Below are 19,098 nucleotides of genomic sequence, written 5' to 3'. Positions count from 1 at the left end.
GAAGAAAATGTGGCACTATACAAAAGGGAATATTATTCAGCCATAAAAAAGAATGAAATTCTGTCATTTGCAACCACATGAATGGAACTGGAGGACATTACGTTAAGTCAAATAAGTCAGGTACAGAAAAACAAATATCACATGTTCTCACTAATATATGAGAGGTAAGAAAATATTGAACTCATGGAGATAGTAGAATGATGGTTACCAAAAGGTTAGTGGGAAGTGGGGGATAAGAAGGGATGGTTAATGAATATAAAACTACAGTAAGATAGAAGGAATAAGATCTCTAATGTTCATTAGACTATAGTTAACAGTAATTTATTGTACATTTCAAATAATGAAAAGAATAGAATTGAAATGTTACTAACACAAAAAGTGCTTGAAGTAATGAATACTTAATTACCCTAAATTGATCATTATACATGTATGCTTATGTCAAAATATCACACATAACCCATAAATATGTATAACTAGTATGTATTCATAATAATTACAAATAAAAATGTAAAATAATGTGAAGTATATGTAGTAAGAACACGGCACTGAGCTATCATTTGTTATGACTGAAGGCCATTGTGTCAATGTAAACATGTAGGCAAATGGCTAGCAGAAGGCTGGTGCTTTAGAAGGGATGAGCAATACCACCAACCACAAGACAACCAAGTTGAGTCCATGAGGACTCTGCACTTTGGAACACTGCGTGTGTCTCCAGTCACTGTAGCCCATGCAGAAGACAGTGGAATTTAAGAGGCTACCCAAAGGTCTGGGAGGAAGTAATGGGAAAGAGAGTTTATTTATATAAGAATATCTCAAGAAGAGATTGGGAAGACCAAGACTCTAGTCTGAAAGTAAATCTGAAGAAGAGTACGACTGATATTTATAAATTTGCTAAAAAGTTATCTATACCTATGATGGTCATCTTTCTCACTTCTCATTCCTTCAGCCCATTAAGATGATTATATTCTCCCTCTATTTTCCATTACTAGAGTCACTCGTCTATTTTAACTATTCAATAATAGGTATCTTTCCCTCTAGCCATTCTTTAAACAAGGACCTTTGTTCACTCAGCAATGAAAAATTCTGGAGCCATGGATTTTAAGCCCGTTTGCAATCAGTCTCAACTCACGTTTAGCAATTTCTCACTAGATGCTACTGCTCTCTCTATCCTGCCCGTCTCAGCCTCTGTTATCATCACTGAAGTTAGATAAGACTGCTTATTGTCCCCTGGATATGCCACTTAATTTCTGCATTTGTGCTTTTGCACAGATCCCCAGTTTGAGATATCCTCTCTTAAACCAATCTTCAAATCTCTGCTCTCTAAAATAGTACTTTTTATTGAAGACTTAGCTGAAATTTCACCTTTCTGTGACATCTTCATCATTCCACCAGGTAACATTAATTTTTCTCCTCTCTTCTCTATGCCTTAGCATTTTATTTGGACTGTGTTATACTTCTAATCCCATTCTTTGGGTCTCATTTCTGACTACCTCACTGGGTATATTAATGGGGAAGTAAGAGAGTTTGGACACATTCTGAGACTTCAAGGCTGATATTATGAGGATAACTTTGCCTATCTGCAATGGAACCTCTGGTGCTGAAAGCAAAAAACTGAGCTAGAAAAATCAGAGGCCTGATACAACGAGTCAGTTTCTGTCATCTTTAGCTTATCTCAGACATCTGGAAATTCATAGATTATATGTTTGCTCCACAAACATAAGGAGTCTAATGCTCATGGGACAGCTGACTTACAGGTAGTTATAAATGAAGAAGTTTATTTGCACTGAATGTTTATGTAACATTGGGTGGATCATGTTATGCAGTATCTCTAGGCCAAAGCATCATTTTTCACAACACCCACTTTCCTAACCTTCAAATAACTTTATAAAATAATAGGAGTCATATGTTGCAAAAGATTACACCTTCTTCCTACAACAGGAGGGGAAATTCACTGATTTCCACTCTCTTTTCCTTGTCCTCATAAATCATAAAGTTAAATTTACCCTAGGGATTTTATTTCTCTGAACTCAATATACAAGCATAAAACAAATTTTGTTCTCACACGACATCCCGTTTTTGTTTCATTAGTTCAAGGAAAGGATCACTCAATTTTTAAAATATTTGGTTTGATCTCTGCTGTGATTCATGCTACCTAACATCCACACACACGCTCTATATACTGAAGTGTATCTTACACAGAAAATGTGTCTCTATGGACCCCATAATATTGGTACTTTCAAGTAAAGTACTCAAAAGCTGTGTTATGGATACATGCGTCTAGGCAGGGTGATCAGAGGTAGAAAATAAATTACTTTTGTTGAATATTCAAACAATTGTTGTTTTGTCCAAGTTCCTATTTCATGATATATTTCTTTTTCTTCTCATGAAAGGCAAAATACTTCCCTGGGGCTATAGGAAGAAATGCTTTTAAAAATTTCCCCACATATGAGGCCTAGATTATACTAGTTCTATTTTATACATCTTTATTCTATATTCAACCATCTCACTGATATTTCATTCTACAGAGAGAAGTGATAAAAATTTTATTAATGTAATAAAGGAAAAAAGAAAGAGGATTTGTCATAATTTAACTAGATAAAAAGAATTCTTTGATCTTAATGTAAGAAGAGACTATGATCTCTAAAAGAATACTGAATTATGGAAACATGATTTTTACATAATAGAACCATTTATATGGAGAATTTAATCCTATTAAACCATAATTCTTAAGGCTCTATTGGCTTATATACATTTTTGTCTCTAAATCCTTTCCAGGGCACAGCTATGTTGTTTAAAAATGTTTCTCATTCTATTGCTATGGAAGAGATTCCCCCTTCCCACTTCTAATGACCAGAATTCTATTTCCCATGTCTATGTGGAACCATCATCATCAACCTTTGAAGAGAACTTCTCTTCATGAGTTTAAGATGATAGAGATTTATTTGCAAAAACAAATAGGAGGAAAGATTCGGCTTAAATTTTTTGCTTGATTATGGCCATTATTTAGTCTTAAAACCATAAAGATCATAGATAGGAGGGTCAAACCAAGCACAGCACTGTGTTGGAGCCTGCAAATGGCAGCTGAACCTGGGAGGAAGCAGTTATTTCTAGGGCGTTTCTCTCCTATTTCCCACAGTAAAGAAGTTGTCTGATTTAGTGGCATTTGGTATAGCTAGAGGAAGGAGTTAAACAAACATGCTTTAGAATTCCATTTCATTGACAAATCTGAAACGCAGATCACATTGGCCTTATTCCAGGACTAGCCCCCAAAATCATCTTATTCTGTGCAACAGAATCTCGGAGCTTCCAACCAACCTATGGCACAAGATCCTGGCCTCCAGTCAGCCAGCTAGTTATCCATGGAAGTGGCTCAAGGCTGACACTCAGATTGACTGATTCACATTAATTTACTTCACACAGATTCCATTTATCTCCTAGAAGATCCCCTGGCAGCAGCCTATAATGGCATATCCTAGGATGCCTGCCTGCATGCGTGTTTAAAGCAGCAGCGCTTGATGAATCTGAGTCCAGAAAACAGTTCACAGATTGAGGAGTAGGCGCAATCAGAAAACATCAAGAGGCACAGCTGGGACTTGGTGGCTTGCTTGACTGGTCGGAGCAGCTGAGCATTAAGTGTGTCTGCTTTTCTGCTGGCTGCTCAGCATCAATGGGACAAATCAGAGAGCCAACCCCTTTTCCCTTTACCAGTCATCCTCCAGAGGGAAAGAGAAAAGAAAGTATGTCACCATCCAAGTAGCATGTACAGCTGTAGAGAAAGATAATTTGATCATTTACCTTTACTCTTTAAATACTACCATATTGATCATCTCAGTAAAACTAGCTCGTAGTTGTAAGGTTGAGTTGCTGAATGGTTGGATAGGCAAACTGTAGTTAGAAGAAGTGAAGAGAACTCCAGCTTATTTTGTTTACTTTCAACAATGAGTCCCGAAGAACTGTTTGAAATGCTATGATTGTGAGGCTTGCTGGTTGACCTCCAAAGAAAGGAACAGTGCCTTTCTGGTTGTTCTCCTTTGTCTACCACAGAGCTCGGGGTAAGACACAAAAAAACTGAATATTTATCTAATGACTAAATGAGTGGATAAATATGTGAACAAACAAGTCAGTGTTGTCCAGTTGATGTTTCAGAAGTATGGCGAGCCATTGCACAGGGACATGGTCAGCCTCCCAAGGCAGAGAGAATTGAGATCTTTTAAGGGCATTGAAGCTAAAAGCTTTAAACAATGCCAGTTCAGTGACACATCTACCAAAGCAGTGACAAAGCACATTTAGTACTTAGAAGGTTAAACACACTAGGCTGCAGTAGCTGGTTGATGGGAAAAAGTAGGATTAAGGCTTTGCATGAGCCTTGACATGATCGTGTTGTCTGTCTGCTGCCTTAAGCTTTGAAAAAACAGCTGGGATCATCTTCTTATAAGCTCCAGCTGAAAGATGTTTAAGCAGTCCTCAATCCAATTAAACAGAGGTAAATAGAAGGAAGAATTGTACTGAGTACTATCATCATGTTTTTTCTTAATGAAAAACAGCATAATTGTGGGTTATACAGCTCCTTAATCTCACATTAAATCTAATAGATTGCTGACTTATACTGAGCATGACAGGCCCAGCTTTCTATACGGTGTGCTAAATTTTAGGTCATTATCCTTTATTATGTGTCTTGTAATCCTTAAAGCCCATGATTGTGTCTGGATATTTGGCAAGGATTGTACTTGGTGATACAAGGACTCTGCTTCTAAGAGTGATGATTTGAATGACATTGTATAATTATTAGATGTTCAGAGAATTACATATATTGCTTTCCTTTTTTAATTGGCTGGTTTTTTATAAGGGTTTCCTTCAACAAACATTGTTAAGATTATTATTCAGTTTTAGGGGCTCTTCTGAAAAGGACAGCTTTCACAAATGAAAGACAAGTAGTTTATTGTTACGGAAATTTATCTAAATGCCATTAAAATGCCCAGTTCATATACAAATCTGTCTCATCCACAGACTGGTTGACATTGGTCAAGTTAATTTACTTTTCTGTCTCAGTTTCTTCATCTACAAAATAGCAATAATGATGGTGCCTACCAGTTGCAAGAAACTGTTGTTGTAATTATATGAGTTGAAACATGTAAAGTGCTCAGCCTAATGGATCAAACATAGACAGTTTAAGTAAATTCAGTATTACTAATATTTTATGTCTGTCTCTGCCTAGAAATATGCATAAATGGAAATAAGATGTCCAACCTTAAAGTAAAGACACTTTTTTATTTGACTAGCAATATGGTAATATCTAAAATTTCTCTGGCCTACTAATGTAAGAAATGTTTTAAGTAGTTATATTATCTTGATCTTCATTGAAGACCATAGAAATCTACAAGTTATTGTTAGTGGCCCCCTTTTATTTTACCAGTTTAAAGAGGCATCTCTATTTGTATCCACTTAATGATATCTGTAAACTAAATAAAATCTTGTCCAAAGTCATCTGTAATTCTTTTTTTCTTATCAAGAGTGCTGAATATGGAAGGAAGTAAAAGTGATTTCTTACAATTCTGACCAGCTAACATAGAACCTCACTGGAGAGTTACTCTAAATAGTTTTTTTTTTTGATAAATAAAAATTATAAGGAATGAAAGTGATGACATGGTGGTATACTTTATATATATATTAACCTTGTAGAGAACTAATTTAGGTTTGGAAATTTAAATTATTGTATGTGTGCAATTGAATTTCAGTTTATGGATATGACTGGATCATAACATTTTAAATGAGCGGCTATAGTCTTTTATATTTGAAAGTAAGAACAGGTTTTGTACCATCACTTGTGCATGGTTCTTAATTGTTGCTTTTTTACTGGTTTCCATTCACACATTAGGTTTTTAAAAATGCTAGTATTGAAACTGAAAGTCTAATGAAGCTCATCTCAATCAATGGCAAAAACATTAGTGGAGGAGGTCATTTAATAAAGTATACATCTGACACACAAAAATAGTGACTTGCTTGCTATTAACATTGTTCTTTTTCATTTCTAGGGTAGAAATGAAAAAGATCTCATATAAAATAAGAGACCATAAGATCTCATATAAAATAATAGCATCAAAAAAACCTCTTTTTCTTGAATACCAGGTTAACATTGGGGGTGCAGAATGTATTATATCCATCTTACTTAATTTTAAGTGTGAAAAGATAGATTTATATTGCTTCATTATAAAAAGTTTTTTTTTCTGTGTTTTTAAAGGTGAGATGGAATAAGGTAGAATTATTTTTATATCCAACTCTAGCCATAGCTAAAACATATCTTGTTTGACCCAATATTTATACTGCTACTCCCACTACCCTTAGACAAGCAGCAGATCACAGAATGAATCAGGTCACTGCATGGTTCTGATCATTCTATAAAAGCAGCTAATATAACTGGATCAGAGACTTCGTAATTGGTGTCAGTAAGTACATTTAGATATTAAGCTTTCAATCTTTTCAACAGGTACTCCATGAAACTCATTAATTTGAATATATAGATAATAGCAACATTCTATATTTGAGCAAATTTCAAAATAGAGATAGAATAAGAAGTGGGTCAAATTACTCATAGGGGAAAAAATAAAATCGTCAAAAGATTCTGATGACCCCACTTCACCCCAGAAAATGAAGTAACATGTTTACAAATTTAAGAGAAAAAAATTGAACTAAGATTTTTTATCCAATAAAATTGACTTTTAACTAGAAAGGTTGCAAGCTGATTTAGGCATGCAATAACTTAAGAAATATTATTTAAATATGATTTTACTGAGTGGCCTACTAAAAATGAGCTTTAGGTAACCAGAATAATTAAAAAGTCATCAGCATGAGAATAGGAGGTAAAGACAAAATACACATTTACCTGTAGAACTAAAATGAAATTATGGTTATAGAAATATGGCTGTGTTCTCTCACAATTCATAGAACAACTATGAAAAATGGAGGTGATCAGACAGATATGAAGAGTGTATAAAAAGCAGGTTATGCTTAGTAATTACATAGTAATACGTATACTTCGTAGTATATGTATTACCTGGGAGTAAAAGAATATTATTTCAAATTAGATGCTGGAAGAAAGAAAACAAAAATGTTACTAGTAAACTGTTTCATTATTGCTAATAGGTGAGGGATAACTGAAAATGACAAAAAGGTAATATATAAAGGTTTTAACATAAAGGTAAACATTAGGGAGAAAAGAAAAACTATCAAATACTACCTTAGCACGCACACAGAAAAAGAGAAAGAGATTTTTAGGAAAATAAAATGAAATAGATGACATACTAAAATAATATATAAAGTTGCATATATTTGTATGCATGTACAAACTTACCAGCATTATCAATAAATGTTAATGGACTTAATTCACTGATTAGAATAAAAGGTACTAAGATTGACTAACAAAGTAAAATCTAACACTATGGTATTTTTCAAAAGACACACCAAAAACAACGAGTTAAGCAAGATTAAAGATAAAAGGATAGACAGGGTATAAATAAATTTTTAAAAAGCAGTGGTCACAATATTATTGAACATGGTGGAATGCAAACCAAAGAGCAGTAAATAAAGATGCAAAGAAGAGTATTTCATAATAGTAAAGGCTATAATTCACAATGGAGGTATTTCAATGACTAATATATGTGTATGTAATAGCACAGCTACTTTAATAAAGCAGAGACTAAAAAGAATGCAAACTCACAACAGATAACATTAGCACATATCTCTGAATATGAGACAGATAATGGAGACAAAATATTGACAACAATATAGAAAACCTACACAACTAAGTCAATAAAGTAGATGTAATAATCAAACTCTAAGGCCAATAGTAGACAGCACACCTTGTATTTAAGTGCACGTGAAACATTTACCAAAATTGGTCACATCTTAATTTCCAAGGTGACCAATCTAACATTCCAGGAAAAGAACTAGCACAGACAACTTTCTCTGATCACAATGCAGTAAGGCAAGAAATCAATGCCAATATCAGAAAACAAAAAGATCTTTCCACCTAGAAATTTCAAAACACATAACTAAATAATTCACTTCAAAGGGAAATTCAATACAAAATTGCAGAACTTAAAAATAAATTATAATAATGAAGACATAACAATACAGCAAACCAAAAGAAACAAAAAACCAAGAGGAAAGAAAATGAATTAGAAAACAACAAAACAGCAGAACCAAAAAAGAAACACAGAAGATAGTTTTAACAAAATAATAAAACTAACAAACCACTAACTAATCAAGAAGCAAAGAGAAAATTCACAAATACACAAAATGAAAAAATGAAAAGGAAAGAAAAATGACTCTCAGTAGAGAGGAAATTTTAAAAGTCTTAAGAGAATATGATGCTCAGTGTATACAAATTAATTTGAAAATCTAGATTAAATAAGTAATTTTCCGGAAAAAAATAGTAATGATAGAGTAAGTAGACAATTATTGTTGAAATAGGGAAAGAAAGGCCATTTGACAAAATTAAATAACCCCTTATGTAAAAATACTTAATAAAATAAGATTGCTGGATATGTCTTTGCTATGACAAAATACATAAGCCTCAGCTCCAAAGCTAACAGCTTAATTCAGAAACATCAGTGACTTTCCCATCAAAATGAGGAAAACACCTCACAAAATGAGGGATGCCCATTGTTTCCAACTACTATTTAACATTGAGTTGAACATACTCACCAATGCAGTTAAGCCAGATGGAAACAATTAGAATGTAACTATTAAATAGAAATAAATAAATAAAACTATTTTTATTGGAAGGTGTAGTTATACATGTAGAATACCCAAATGATCAAAAAATACATTGCAAAGAAAAAGATGTTAGTGAAGTAGCATGGTATATAAATCAATATTCTTAAAAAATAAAATCAAAAATCAGCTAAAAAGATGCAATGAAAAAGAAGCCTCTATTTACAATAGTTTTTTAAAAGAAAAATTTTCCAAAATCTCTGAGGAAAACTCTAAAGCACTTTTAAGAAACAAAAATAGATTGAATAAATGGCAAGATATACTTTATTCTTAAGCAAGTGAATTAACTCTCTGAATCTACTAGTATAGCATAATGACATTAAATAAAACCAAAAAACTTCAGCAATGTTAAGTCATGGATATTCTGTTTTAAAGGAAGAGTGTGGCATTAGATCTAAACTCATGATTGAGTGTTCAATAGATTATAAGCATTTTCCCAAGAATTTTAATTACTGCATAAGAAAATAGATAACTTAGATACACATGTAAAGTTTTTAAATATAAAATTTGAACAAGTAGAAGGGACATTTTCAAGATGTCTGGAAATGGTTTCGGTTAGAAGTGAATTATGTGAGTATTTCATTTCCTAATATTGCAAAATAACCAGAGTGTTACTATTATAATATCATTCATTCTATAAACAATGAGTGCTACTGGGTGATGAGGCACGTAGGAGGTGCTGAGTATACAGCAGTGATCAGTAATCTTTGTATTCATCAGGTCTCAGTGGTTATTAAGAGCTAAATACTGACCATTTACACAAAGGATGCCCACCATACAGTAACAAGAACAGGGAACCTCCGAAATTTATTTGTAGGAAGAACTACACCAGCCTCTTTTGGTTGCCACACCTGGAATAAAAGGATTTCATCCATTTGTTCTGCCTTCGCTTCACTCAGTTTAAAGTTCAGGGCCTCAGAAGAGATTAATTGGTTGAGCTAAAGAAACCTGCCCATCCTGTGGCCATACTGTGGTAATGATGGAGGAACTGATCTGGTGGTAGGCACTTCAAGGGTGCTTATAGCATCTGAAGGAAGAGGACAAATTAATTTATTGTCTCTGCAGGAATGCACAAAAGAAAACTAGGGTGCTCTCATGGCAGCAGTGAATGCTGGATAGCAAAAAAAAAAAAAAAAAAAGAAATGTTGCTGATCTCCAAATGTTGATGACTTCTTTGTAACTGACCCCACTTGGATGATTTCTTTGTAATCGACTAGTTGGATTTGTCTGCCATGTAAGTCTATGCTGAATGTGAGGCCACCTTATCTGGTGAAAAATAACCAGCATAAAATGGGTCATAAAGTGGTCATCAACTCTGCTTACACCCCATAGTAATTAAGAGCTGTGATCTGATCATCTTCTAACTCTTTTTAAAATTTATTTTCAATGAAGTAGTGTGTGGTAGCACAGGAGCATATTCCTGTTTTCCTTCTAAATGCATCTGTGGTAAGGTATCTTTTATAGGTAAGACTTTTTAAGTAGAAGAGAAGTAGTCAGCGCCACCATTCTCCTACAGAATAAGCAGGGCAGGCCTGATGGGAGGGTCTGGGCTCTCAGATGCAGCATGGTTCGTTTCCACCATGCACTGGGATTGGAATTCCTGTTATGTATCTGGACCATGTACAGAATTTCGGCTGACTTCAAAGAGAGAGATTTTGAGAAGAGAGAGTTAGTTGCCAAAAGGAGAAAGGAAGGCATTAATCTTTGATAAGCTCCATTTACTAATTTATAAAGGCAATGGGAATTGGGGTGAGGTTAAAAAGTAAAAGCTGAGGGAACTATCTGTAGTGAATGCTAATGATTTTCTTACCATGTCATGAGCTGTGCATTTTTTTGGAGGGGGGAACTATAGCTTGATTATAAAACATTACATACTGTTTAGTAGTTTATAAGTGATTACAAGATTAGAAAAAAAATTAGTTCTGATCCCTTAAAATGGAAGAGCTATTTGCTAGAAGGGGTTTGTAGGTCATAAGCAGTTACAGAAGACATGTGTAGAATTCAGAGTCAACAGAGAGAGATTAGCATAGACAGTAATGCAAACAATGTTTCCCTTTTTTGTTCATTTTCTTTATATCAATACAGAGAAGACTAGGAATGACAGGTAAGAAATTCTAGAGAAAATTTGGCAAAATTTATAGAAGAAAGAGAAGCAATAACTGTGCCCAGGTATAAAGAACACAAACATCTAGGTAGAACTGTTTGAAACAGTTAAGCATGGATGATGTTATTTATTCTTAGGGATTTTTATTTCCTTTAGCATGTTATTCTTTCAACCATATGAATACTTGGGGGACCCGGTACAACAGGTACTGTCCAAGGTGCTAGGGAGAGGAAACAGCAATAAAAGATAGGCATGGTTATGTCCTCACAGATCTTACGGTCTGACAGGCAAGAGACATTGAACAAGTAATTACAGTCACGTGTGATGAATGCCAAGCTGGGCTGATGCACAGTGCTTTTGGAATAAGCAGCTAGGGGACATTAGACCATTTTGTTTCTTGAGAAAACTAGAATGTAGCTGATAGACTCTGTTCATAAACTGTCTAGTCTGTTTTAAAGTTTGGATATTGACATATATATTTTACATATTGTGTATCTTTTAATCCTCAAAACAATCCTGCCAAATAAATGCATGCTTTCCCATTTATTGATGAGAAACACTCAAGGTAGTTAAAGTAACACACCCTTTTCACACATACAATACAAGCTAAGGCTGTGAAAAAGGGCCTGCTTCATAAACAAGATGATTTCAGGATTTTTTTCAAAGAGATATATAACCTAGACTGATGAAGGCAGATCACTTTTGGTAGGAACATTTCAGTGGTTAATTACAGCAATATAAAGGTGAAGTGTTATACCTAAGGTCACGTGGGCTTTGGTTTTGGTTTTAGAACGAATGTAAAAGTGAAGTCTTGCTCCTAGGCTAACTTAGGCTTTGGTTTTACGATAGATCAAAGGTGATCTGTTGCCCAGACTTTTACCTTATTTTTGTGTCTAACTCTGCATATCCAAATTCAAGTGCCTAAACTGAAGGCCCCAGATCTAGGTTCTGGGGTTTCCCAGAGTTATTTTGCCCATCTGTGGTTATTTGCTTTCACTTTCATTCATGCAGATACTTTCCTGTGTGAACTTCTAGTATCCTCTTTCATAAAACAAGTTCAAGAAAACAGAAGTTCAATTAAACCAGAAAAAAACTAAGTTTTATTGAAGCCAACTATTGTTTATTGAACACTGGTTGGAGGCAAGCACTGTGACAAGTCTTGAGGAAACAAGCTTGGTAAGACATAGTCTCTACCTTTTGTTTGCTTCCCACTCTCATCAGTTTTGACCAGGGATTGGCAAATGTTTTCTTAAAGGTTCAGATGGTAAACACTTTAGACCTGTGGGCCATAGAGTCTCTATCAAAACTATTCAACTCTGCAGCTGAAGCATGAAAGTAACCAAAAACAATACATGAATGGATGGGTGTGGTTGTGTTCCAATAAAACTTTATTGACCAAAAACAGATAGCAGGCTAAATTTGGCTTATGGTTTTCATACCTCTCTTCCTATTTCTGTTTGGTGCATCAAGCCAGCAGCTGAGCTTCAGTTTTTATATCACAATGATAGTCATGATATGAACTGGGAGCTTATCAGAACCTCTGAGCCTAAGATTGTAACATAAACATCTCTCCATCCTTTTATTTATTGTTCATCAAACAAAAAACTTGCTCTGCCTACCCCTTTAAAGCCTCATTTGACTGCTACTCTGCTCCAGCAGAGAAAAATATGTGTGTTTTGGTTTCCTCCACAGGGAATGGTTAAGAAAATGGTTAGAGACTTGCTGTATAACATTAGAGACATGCTCAGATAAATAGAAATTCACTTTTAAAGTGCTATAAATGAAGCATCTGAGAGAATGACAGCATCATTAATTCAAGGAATATTTATTGAGCACCTACTATGTGACAGGTCCTGGAATACAGGTATTAGAGAAGTGGCAAACATAATACACAGGCTCTCCATCTGTTACAAAGCTTAGAATCTGACTAGGAGGCACACAACCTGTATATAAACACAAAAGATATAAATGATTATTAATTGAAAAAGAAAATGAGTAATATGAAAGAAAATCACAAGATGTCATGAGAATAACTAATGGAGTGAATCTAAAGAAGTTTGGAGGTCAAGGAAGGTCCATTTAAGGAAATGACTTAAAGTAAGAATTGAAAGATGGGCAGAAATTAGGTAAAGAGTAGGCAATGGGCAAGATTATAGGCTAAATGGGTGTCACTTGAAAAGATATGTGAAAAATCTTCGGTAAGAAGGAGCTTGGCCTGGTCTGGGGAATGGAGGATGGCCCGTGAGACTGGAGGTCAGAATGTGGTGAGGTGACTAGCAAAAATGAAGCTGGAGAGGAGAGTGGTCAAATCACAAGCCTAAGAATGCTTGCTAAGTGTTTTGTATTGCATCCTAGATGCAATGAGAAGACATTGAAATAATTTATTCAGAGGTGGCACATTTAGATTTACATAGGTAAAGATCATACTTACTGCTGTATGAAATATGTCTTGAAAGGCAAGTTTGATCAAACCCACTCTCAGCCATTCTCTTTCCAGCACCTTCTCTGGGCAAAGCACCCTTGGCAACTGTATCCAGAACCAGGAGATGGGTAAAGGGAGAAAGTCGTACCTCCCTTCTTTAGGTTTATTACATGTCCATAAATAACCTTGAGACATTTATCACCATAAATTTGCTTCCTTATACAAACATACAATTCTTATGCTATGTAAAAATTAAATACAAAAGTCAGTCCCATGTGTAAATCATAGAATCACTGTACATAACCATTGCTTTAAGAGTCAGACATAAGATGGTCTAGATAAAGCAAGGAGCCAGAGGTGGAAACCTCTCTTGAAGAAGATTCTGCTAAACTCAATAAAAGGTATCAATGAGAGAGGTGGTAAAATTAGAGGTAGGATACCAATTCAGATATGGAAGAAGACTTAGAATACACAGACATACACAAACACATGCACATGCAATCTGCTAGGCAGGAAACTTCTGATCCTGTCTGGCAGTTGGTCTCTATTTAGTATAATAGTCTTTTGAGATCAGATGGGAAAGGGAGGAATTGAAGTGACCATTCAGCCATCTGCTGCTAAGCATATTCAGAGAAAAGATAGAAATGTGGTTGTTTGGAATGCTTTGCAAGTGTCCAAGTGTCTCATGAAATTTTTAGACTATCCTCAAATGAATAGTTCTACATCTATTATGTGTGTGTGTGTGTGTACTGTATAAATACTCATAGACACAGAGTGAGTATCAGGTAATTTCATAGTGGTGGCAAAGCTATATATCTAAGTTCAGAGTTGTAACTAACTGTATAGTGTATTAATGCCTCACTGGGCTCATGAATGCTACATATTCTTCACTATTTGTTTACTAGCTTGTCAAAGTTATTCAATACATGGAGTGTCACAAAGCACATGGTCACATCTCATATGTCTGCTTCAAGGGCAGGACCAATGTGACCTTTGACTTTTCTTTACACAGGATAAAATCACTCTTTAGGAACACTGTCTATTTGCACAGCTACACAACTGCTATTGAAGCAGTCTCAATTTTCTGCAACATTACTTGTTAAATGTTTATAGCTAATTTTATAGTAGAAGGCTAGATGTCTGAATATCTTCAAATGCATTCTCTATTGGTGTGGGTTTTAACTGTCCTTCTTTCATTATGTTTTACGAGATAAAAAATAGACACATAGAAAATAATGAAGTGGCTTTAAAAATTCTTGGGTGATGAAAAACCTGTATAATACAGAAGAATAAAAGACTGCTCTCAAACACCCTCTGACTTGGAAGATAGTCACACATTTGTCTGTTACTTATCATCCAGAAGCAAATATTAACCAGTCCACATTGAATGCCATTTGATTTCATCCCCTTTTTCTTGGGAAACCTATGACTACCCACATTCAGGGGCCATCAGCATGTTAAGTATTAGTTTCTGTGCAGCCCAGGAGCTCTAAAGGAAGTGGTGGAATCCCAACGGTGGGTTGAAAGGTTCAAATCATAGCCAAGAAGAATGACTTCAGTCATTGTCAACAGTCAATATCATTTAAATCTCTAGAAATCTTATGAAAAAAAGACAAAAATTAAAAGTAATGTCTTTCATTAGGATCCTTTTCATAGCAATGATTGAGAATACTACATTTTTAGACAAGAGAGGAGAAAATCATAAAGCCCTGTAGAAGGGGATGTAATTTTATTTTCTGGCAAGATAGTGGCTTCATCATTAAAAAATTCAACCAACTAGAATACAATGTCCTTTGACCTAGCAGATAAAAGGTCAGACAGCAATTTTGAATAATAAATGAGACCTGTTGACCTCATGACCCAAATCTGGCAGGGTGAGTGTTTCCTCTTTCACAGATTCTGATGGCAGACACACACACAGAGACAGGTCAGCTAATGAGCTGCCTCAACCCAGGTTGTGGGTGCTGCAGTGTTTTTGTGTTATGTAGCACAGGAGAGAACAGATTTCTGAAACTGTTGTGTTGTGTAAAGTGATATTTATAGAAATACTTTTATTGTGGCTTTTAGGGAGACTCCCTCCCCGGTTCCCAGTGTTTCTGTTTAGCTGACAAACTGACTAGAAACCTAAACATTGGTCAAGGTATTTCTTCCGCCTCTGATTTCCTTTTATTATTTTAGCACTGGCAAAGAATAAAGGAATGCAATATGCAGTTCACTTATATTAACAGCAAGGTGATTTTATAAGAATTTTGTAAACATGGGAATGAACCTATTTATCTTTAAAAATGTGACTTTACCCTTCATTTTGGAGCAAATAGTCCTTGTATTTGGATAATGGATTTAGATGTACATGGTATTAAGCCATATGGATATTTGTGATATAGTAATTAGTTTAAATGTTTAGCATTATTTGAATAACAGTGATCTAATTTGAAACTATAAAAATTTCCAACTTAAATGAAAACAGAAATATGGCTTTAAACTAGACTATCCATCCCTATAATTTTAATCCTTAACATATTCATTATTGCTTTGGAAAACATCAGCTGCTACAAAGTAAACTTGGTAAATGTTTGCATTCTTTTTGATAAATATTCTATGCTATGTCTAATTTTGACACTTTAGTAACACACATAGTGCCTTTAATTTGTGTTTACTTGGTATTCTTTTGAAGAAAAGATTTCAGGAGCCTGGCCAAATTCCACTTTAGCTAACTATATTTCTCTTGCTAGGTGTCCTTTTAGCTTTCAGCTGACTATGATAGTCTTCTTCACTCTTCATGATGAACTCTTGCCAACTTCTGAATTGTAGAAGAGCCATCTGGTAAAATAACATGATCTCTACTTGCATTAATATAACACAGATGAGTCAGAATTGTTTTGAATCAATTTGTTATTTACCATAAATTGAAAAGAAAAAACCTTAACAATGAAGATATAGAGAAACGCTTACCACGTATTTATCACAATTTCCATATCTTCCAAAAATAGAACGATGAAATGGCAACCAAAGCTGGTTGTTGTTCAGTTGGTGTAAAGCCTATTTAATTTGCTGTAACTGAATATATGTATATAGAAGACTTTTGGTGTGCAGAGCTCTGGTAAACATCATTGTGTTGTGATGCAAACGTTTTGCTTTGTACATACTGAGTTTTTCCAGACAGCCACAACTTTTCCGAAGTAAAGCAGTTGACCTAGATTTGTGGTGAGGTCCCATTCTAATTAGTAATATGGAATACTACTGCTACATAGATACACATCAGCTGAACTGTGATATGGCAGAGAGAAAGTGAGTTTACACGGGGTGAAGAGAATAAAATGACACCTTATGTGTTTTGTGGAGCACTCCTTTGTCTTGTTTATACACTTCACCTTTATTTTTATATAACCTCACCACAAACTCATGTAGAATATATGCAGTTTTGTGTTGGTAAATGTTTGATAACATTGTTCTTAAAAATATGCAGACCTCCAAAGGCAAGCAAGCAAACTCCTGATTTGTACTATCTGTTAATCTGTATGGTACAAATACTCCCACCAAAACTAATCCGATGATACCAAAATGATGTCACTATACACAAAGCTAAGGAGAGATGCATACAGTTGGCTGTCAGGAGCTGGGGCTAGCTGGCTCCATCAGACCACTGAGTATAGAGGGGCTATTAGTGTCTTCATTTCGGAGTCAAAGAAACTGATATGGAGAGATTTAAGGATTCATCTGAGATGAAGAGGCAAAGAATAGCAGGGCTGGTACTTACACATCTTTTATTACCAGGTTCTGAGTTTTTCTCTGTTTTCAACAATGTGAAGCCATTTAAGATTTAAAAGGCAGGAACTGTAAGTGCCTTTTTAAGAAGGGTAAGGAAACTGTGCACCAGCTCAGGGAGTGCATATGCACTTCATGGAGGACGGGGGCAGGGCAGACCCATGAAAGACTTCAGAGCAGAAGGAGACACAAAGAAAAGAAACACTGGGAGACAAAGATGCAGACAAAGAACTGGAGGGAGCTTGGGGAAACCGGGAAACGTGGAGAGAGAGAGAACAAGTACCAGTGTGCATTTTGGATAAGGAATACTCAACCTTTATGTCGGTTCTCTGCTTCTGGCTCATTCGCCCTTTGCCCACTTTTACCTCTTCTCCTTCATGTTGTAATTAATGTATTTTTTTGTTAGTGGTATTCTTTGTAGTTTTGTTAATACAGCAAACAAGCTAATGTTTTATATTTCTTTCAAGTCTCCTACTCTTTGACCCTATCACCCATAATGCAATTAAATTAAAATGAAGTTTGATTTATTTGTTTTACATTCGTACTACTTATTTGATTATTTTGCTGTGTCAGTGGTTTGCAGTTTTAAAAAAAATATTTCTCAGCCCTTCACTGTAGTATTACCTTGCAAAGGCAAAGTGATTACCTAAAAAGTCTTATAATGCTCCTTCAGAAGAAAGAGCTATTAATTTTATTTATAAAATAAACAAAGACAAAAAGAATGAAGTAATTGTTCAACAAATGGCAAAATGAAGTGAGGCTTGAATCTCTGTTTCTACATTATTATTCTATAATATGTAGCTATTCTACACTGCTTCAAAATCAAAATATACACTAAAATGTTTGAACACATTTTCTTTGAAAATAAATGTTTGGATGAGAATGTATTTCATCATTTGTGGAGAAAACAAATAATAATGCTCTCCTTTAATTGCCAGTGTAAAAGTTTAAGGCATAATAAAGAGGCAGATATATACGTGAGGCAATACAACATCCATCCCTAGGAGAAAATACTCTAACCAACAGTTAAATAATGAGATTGAGTAATTGAGTATCAGGATATGGATTATAATAATGAAAACCATTTAAACTCAGCATAAGAATAAATCATTAAGTTGGAATGTTGTTAGAATGAAGGATTTGTGTTCCCTTCTTCATCTTAGTTTTTATTCTGTTACAAATAAGTCACATTTTTTCTAATCTGTTACTTCAAATAATTCACATAAGTGTTTCTAGCAGTTTGCCTATAGTAGGGTCTGGAAATCAGCAGGGTGACATTCAGCAGTGTTCCTGTACATGGATGGATGGAACTGACTTATCAACTGTCACCCATATCACTAAAATCATCCATGTGAAGAAGGCTGACTTGGCACCAAGCTGGCAATTATCTGGTGAACCCAGCCTAGTAAACTGCCCAAACTGATAAAAGTTCAAAGAATAAAAATAATTGCATTGGGAAATCATGGAAGATCCTTTCTGATGATTCAAAATGCAGTATCTTGAATGGATTCAATCCACAATAGCAGCCTCATCAAATTATCTAAGAAAAAAAACACCACCACCACCAACTGCTATTATAGGCATTCTATAACATGGCTCAAAACCTTGCATAAACCTGGTCTTCACAGAATATAACTTATGAGTATAAAGCATGCTGAGTACATGTGGAAAAGTTACTAATATTATATAATCCACATTACAGGTGTAATACATATGCGTATAGTACACATACACATACAATAACTCGAACTCAGGTAACTAGAGCAATGACAGGAAGGAGTTCCATTCTGAAAAGATAAAAGAGAAAAGATGAATGAAAGATTTACTGAAAGAAATTTGACTTCAACAATTAAACAATAGATACTGCCAAGGTTGACTTGGCCAGAATAAGAAACTTCACTTTAAAGGTAATTTGCTTTATTAGTCCTTAGTCTAACAGGCCATCCAAAAAGCTTACATGCCAACCGGCAGTGCCATAGCATTCAGAGCAAAATGAACCATTATAGTGTCATTATACTTAGCTTTCTAAGGTTAG

General features: G+C 34.9%; 1 protein-coding gene across 7 annotated transcripts in view; it reads right to left on the bottom strand.

The window, feature by feature from the left end:
• Positions 1-19,098, bottom strand: part of WDR72 (WD repeat domain 72) — a 236,366-nt gene that overhangs the window by 18,979 nt on the left and 198,289 nt on the right. The window contains exon 19 of one of the 7 annotated variants that reach the window (XM_074394224.1): positions 8,302-18,850. The exons of the other annotated variants lie outside the window; for them this stretch is intronic. Within the exon in view, the coding sequence (XP_074250325.1) occupies positions 18,822-18,850 (29 nt within the window). The 3' untranslated portion in view covers positions 8,302-18,821. Of the gene's footprint in view, positions 1-8,301; positions 18,851-19,098 lie in introns of those variants that run through there. 7 annotated transcript variants of the gene reach the window in all.

Source organism: Saimiri boliviensis, chromosome 2 (assembly GCF_048565385.1).
Source record: "Saimiri boliviensis isolate mSaiBol1 chromosome 2, mSaiBol1.pri, whole genome shotgun sequence".
Lineage (NCBI taxonomy): Eukaryota > Metazoa > Chordata > Mammalia > Primates > Cebidae > Saimiri > Saimiri boliviensis.
This window is presented reverse-complemented; position numbering and strand designations above follow the sequence as displayed.